The sequence below is a fragment of the Apium graveolens genome, chromosome 9 (assembly GCF_009905375.1).
Source record: "Apium graveolens cultivar Ventura chromosome 9, ASM990537v1, whole genome shotgun sequence".
Classification (NCBI taxonomy): Eukaryota; Viridiplantae; Streptophyta; class Magnoliopsida; order Apiales; family Apiaceae; genus Apium; species Apium graveolens.
The window spans coordinates 10,754,487-10,759,970 of NC_133655.1; the positions used below are offsets into that span (position 1 = coordinate 10,754,487).

General features: G+C 37.0%; 1 protein-coding gene across 1 annotated transcript; it reads right to left on the reverse strand.

Moving 5' to 3' along the window:
- Positions 1–3,256: 3,256 nt before the first annotated feature.
- LOC141684502 (pathogenesis-related leaf protein 4-like) lies at positions 3,257–3,952 on the reverse strand. The gene has a single exon (XM_074489517.1). The coding sequence runs from the start codon at positions 3,925–3,927 to the stop codon at positions 3,451–3,453; it is 477 nt and encodes a 158-aa protein (XP_074345618.1). The 5' UTR covers positions 3,928–3,952; the 3' UTR covers positions 3,257–3,450.
- Between the last annotated feature and the right edge of the window lie 1,532 nt (positions 3,953–5,484).

Consider the following 5,484-nt stretch of genomic DNA (forward strand, 5'->3'; position numbering starts at 1 on the left):
TTTATTTTGAAGTAGGTTCCTTCTTCTGCATCCACATACCTCAATAGTGATGTGTTGAAGCCTCCCTTGTAGATAACTTTATCATAAATAGTAGAAAAGACCTTTATAACTCGATATTTCATGTTTCCTTCCTATCTTGAAGAAGATTCCTCAAATTGACAAAGTCCTAGATAAGAGTCACATCAACATATAGGACCCACCAAGGGGCACACGTTCTCGAGGGGTTCCACTCCCCTTGGGTCGCTATGAGAGCCCTGGAGTCATCCTCGGAATGATGAGGGAACTCAAGCATGAAGTTGGTCAATGATTGACTCTTCAAAGCGAATCAAGGCTAATACACCATACCAAAGTGCTCTTGCTCCACAATTTTCATGAGTGGGGACCCTAGGTGTGCCTTAATTTCTGAAAAGCCTCGTCATATTCATCTCACATAAATTCTATCACGCGAATAAGAGCTCATCAACACTTAATTTAAGTCTTCATAATAGTCTAAGTGTGGCGGGTTCCCCACCTCAATCCCATATATTAATGAGATTCGGAGCTCCTATTATGAGAGTGAGGTCGGTGCACCTATTAGAGTGTTGAAATCGAATCCCTTAGAGAGGTGAGCATGAATGTCTTAAATAGGTGACCGCTAATGTTTTCTTGAGAGGTAAGCCCGTATATCTACTAGTGAGGTGAACATGGATTCCTTGAAGAGGTAAGCCTAAACCCCTTAACGGGTGAGCTCGAACATCTAAGAGAAAATTGAGCTTGAATTTTTTTAGAGAGGTGAGACCAAACCCCTTAAAGGGGTGGGCCCGAATCCCTAAAAGAGATGAGAAAATCCTGAATCACTACTAGAGAAGTGAGCTCAATCCTTAGGGAGATGAGCCTGAATCCGTTCTAGAGAGGATAGCCTGAATCCATGCTAGATAGACGAGTTGAGACTCATGACTCATCAACGTTACCCCGGGTAGAAAGACACAACAACGTTCTTGAGATTTATAATATATATAACAACAACTCCCTTGGGGTCACAACAAAGATCATTTCTTTAATTTGTAGATGCGACGCTAGTCTTCCTTTCTATTTAGGGTGGTCTCTTCTCAGCCGTTATCACTTGAGTTAGCATTCAATAGACTTATGAACAAAATATTGGATCATTGGAGAGGCCTATTGGGGCCTCGCACCGCTATATCGTAGAACTTTTCGGCCTTGCATGAGCATGTTGGCCTAGTTCTGCAAATAGCTAGAACACAAGTAAAACAACCTAAACAAGAAAAGTTAAAAACTTGAGGAAAAAATCACATAATATAGAAAGGTCTCTCTAAGAAAGGCTATCACTCAATTAAAAACTTGATAGTCGCCAAAGTAAGGGGTCTCACAGAGAGGCTATCAAACCAGAAAGAAGACCAGACTTGTAGCACAAATGGGGACCTCTAGAGAGAGACATGCAAACTGTAAAGACCTTGTTTGTCATCAATGGATGGGGCTTCACTGAGAGAGACCGTCACTCCATAAAGAAGAAGAGGCATCTTGCTAAGTGCATCTCATGAAGAGGCGTCCCAATTGGGGAAATCTCTCTACGGGCATCTCTATAAGAGGCATCCCACGAGGGGGCATCTCATACGAAGCGACGCGCTTAGGTGCTCACGCGAAGGCATCACAAGAGGGGGCATCTCCGTAGAGGCATCTCACGTAGAGTGACCCGCTAAAGTGCTCATGCAGAGGTATCCCACGAGGGGCATCTCATGTAGAGGAATATCTATAAAGGTATCTCATGCAGAGTGACCTGCCAAGGTGTTGACGGAGAGGCATCCCACGAGGGGACATCTCATGTAGAGCAAACTGCTAAGATGCTCATACAGATGCATCCCAAGAGGGGGCATCTCACGTAGAGGCATCTCATGCAGAGGAAACCGCTAAGGCGCTTAAGCAAATGCATCACATGGGGAGAGGCATCTCATGCGGAGCGACCCGCCAAGCTGTACACGCAGAGGCATCCCACGAGGGGAATCTCAAGTCGAGAAATGCGATAGACGCCCATGCCTAATGAGAGATCATATTGATGGTTGTGCCAAGGTAGACAACCTTATTAGATAGATGACCACCTATTTCAGAGCAAATTACTTTAGATGTGGTTGGATTGTGGTGGGCAGCGGTTACTTCTCATCTACGTCTATATGTACTAGGGGAACTCTTGCATAAGAGGGTCAAGATCGCGCACCCCTTCTCCTCGGATCAACGATCTCCCAGCGGTCCTCATCTTCGCCTTTAGGGTAGCTGCTAGCTCCATTTTATGAGATCGAGACATCCTTCTTCCATAGATATCAAACCCCTCATTCTAGCGTCAAATGTTATGGGGAGAAATTTGTAACAACACGAATTCGGTAGTTGCTGAAATCACGGAATAAATTATATTCATTTGGAGCTATTTTCATGAAGAACACGAAGAACACAGGACAAAAATTAATGAATGTTATAGCTGATCTTATTCGATGATTCATAGAATGCCAGATGAATGATATTTTTTCTCTTATTTCAAATTTTTGATTATCCGTAAACAAGAGATATGCGTACCCTATTATAGGAGTTGAAGCCACACGTAATTTTGAATGACAAGTTATTCAAATGGGCTTGGGTTTAGTCCAGTGCATCAAGTCCCAAGTTCGTTGACCGTTGGACCGTCCATAAAAAGTTCATATTTGTCCATGGCCCCAGTCTAGTTAGACTGTTATAGGCTATCATGAAGGCAAAGATATCTTGTAATATATCTCATTATTTTTTAATCAAATTCTTTATAATAAAATATTATAATCTCACTAATATTTTTAATCAGATTATTTCCGCTAAATATTATAAAGTACCTGAAATTTTTGGCCACACAATCCATTTCTATAAATTAATCAAATATATATTATAAATTTAACTCCACCGATTTTGATTTTTATTACGAGAACTTGAAATTTTAATAAAAACAAATTTTATTTGTATGATATGAAAGCTTTTCTTTCCCGCCAAAATCAGAATTTATCGGTCCCATAATTTATTTTTTTTCCCATAATTTGTTGTGACGGAAAGTTCTTTTTTCCAGCACTGTCAACTCATATGTTGACAGTCTTTGGGCCTTTTGGGTCCAAATTAACACCAACCACCATTCAATCTTTTATAACTTTTCAAAGTCAAGAAATATTTAACCCGAAAACCTTATTTCGGCCTGAAGGCCCAACAACACGGATCTATTGCAGAACACATTAATTTATTATATATTTAATATAATGAACGAAAATTCCCAAATTCATATTTCAGCAATAATACAACATTAGGTCACTAGGTAACCTCATATTCTACACTTATGGTGTAGTTTTTAGCTTTTGCTTGATTCATTAAAAGCAATTTATTCATCAAATACTCCCAAATTAGTGATCTTCATCTCATTATTCAACGCTTGTGAAGTTCCAAGCTCCTCTAATAAGGCTTTTGGCCAATGTAGTTACCTGGAGGATCATAACTACAAGTAATGTACCACCACAGGCCATTGTTACACAAAACCCTAGCACATCCCAGTCGAACCGAGTTCTTCCAGACCACTTGAGTATAGTGACCACAAACCTTACCGGAAGCACAAGTATTAGTTGCATAATTATAGTTAGTCTTCTCAGCAACCCACATGTTAACTGCAGCAGTACCACTGAATGAACCGGTGCCTTTAGCCAGGTTTTCACCATAAGGACCATTGGAGTGTACAAGAATGCAATCTCCGATTCTCGAGTTAGTATAGTTCAATGCATAGGCAGCCACTGTGGCATCCCATGTCATCGGTCCAACACCGACTAGAGCACGAGCTGAGTTGTGTGCATTGAGGAAGTCTTGGTTTGAGTTTTGAGCAAGAGAGTGATGAAAAAGGGTTGCTAGGGTCAGGAAAGTAAGAAGATAGAAGTACATGTTGTGAAATATTGTTTATGAAATATGAGAGGTTAATATTGGATGAAGAATGTGGATTTCTTATTGGGTATTTATAAGGCTAGCTGAACTAGTAATATCTAGGAATATTAATTAACACTCATTGTTCAAATATCAAGTTGGATTTGGCATGTTCAGAAAAGTGGAAAAATAGGGGTTATAACAACATTAAGTAAACCCTAAAGTCACCATCAATATTCAGTCCCCTTGTACAAATGGGTGCATGCATGCATGATAAAATTAACAACGACATTTTAAGCTTAGCTTTGATGCGAGGTTATGTATGTAAAAGTATTATCCAATTTGACATTTTAAGCTTAGCTTCAATGTGAGGTTATTATGTATGTTAAAGTATATCCAAATCAACTGACTTTTTTTTTACCGCTTAAAATGTTAGATAAACTGATTACTTAACCTGGTATCTTTTTTCGCAGGAATCTTTAGTTAACTAGAGGTAGTGTTAAAATATCATGGATTTTTGCTCAAAAGATACACACATATGTTCCTCTTTTTGAGTGAATAGCGGTAGGTTTTAGTTTGGACTAATAATAGGATTAAGAAATTAATATATACGTATACAAAGATGTAGTTACAACTTGATTATCAACTTTTCTGAAAGAAGAAACTACTTTCAGCTGAAGTCATGTACGTGCGTTAACGTAAAATTAGGGTATTTTAAAATTTTAGGGGCGGTGCACCGTGCATGAAAAAAGGTTCTGGATAAACCAACAGGTATTTTATGATATTCATTCATGTTAGTATGTTACTAATTATGTTTGCTAGTCTTTAATTAATTGCACTACTATAGTCTTGTCTCTTGAGTCTTGACCATGCTACTAATTTATCTTATGAGTTTTTCAAAAATACAATATTTTTTTAAAGATGTTTTGAATATACTATCAATTTTAAATTTATTTCAAAAATATAAATTTTAAAATTTCATATTCAAAAATACGATTTGCAAACTTGTTGGGCAACTTTTATTTTTACAAAATTAATTTTAAAGTTGATTCGGTTGCAAACTTGAAAGCAATTAATGCAATCTTAAAATCAACCTTTTTAAAATTTGAAATAATTAAGTTGTATAAAAGATTGCAGAGGTTGCAAACCGTGTTTTTGATACACGTGATAAGAGGTTGTATAGGTTGAAAACCGTATCTTTGAAAATGAAATTTAAAATTTTATTTTTTTTAAAAATAATTTGAAAATATTAATATTTTTGAAAATAAGTTTGAAAATAAAGATATTTTGGGTGATTTCCCATAATCTTATCTCTTGACAATGTTATAAAAGTATTAATTACGACGAAAACAATGCATCGCTTTTGATCCAACATAAAATATCCCTCTCTTTGATTATGCGCTAATTTGGGGTAACTTCGCAAGTGCGAGAATTTATAACAAAATACAAAGACTATAAGTTGATAATTATGTTCTAGAAATCGGTTGATTTTTAAAAAAATAAATTATCGATAAATTGTTAATAAATTATTCAAAAACATTAGAATGATTTGTTATATTGCCAATAAATTTTGACTGA

Bases quoted from the DNA above. Each gene is read 5' to 3' on its own strand.
- LOC141684502 (XM_074489517.1), bottom strand. From the start codon at position 3,927: ATGTACTTCTATCTTCTTACTTTCCTGACCCTAGCAACCCTTTTTCAT.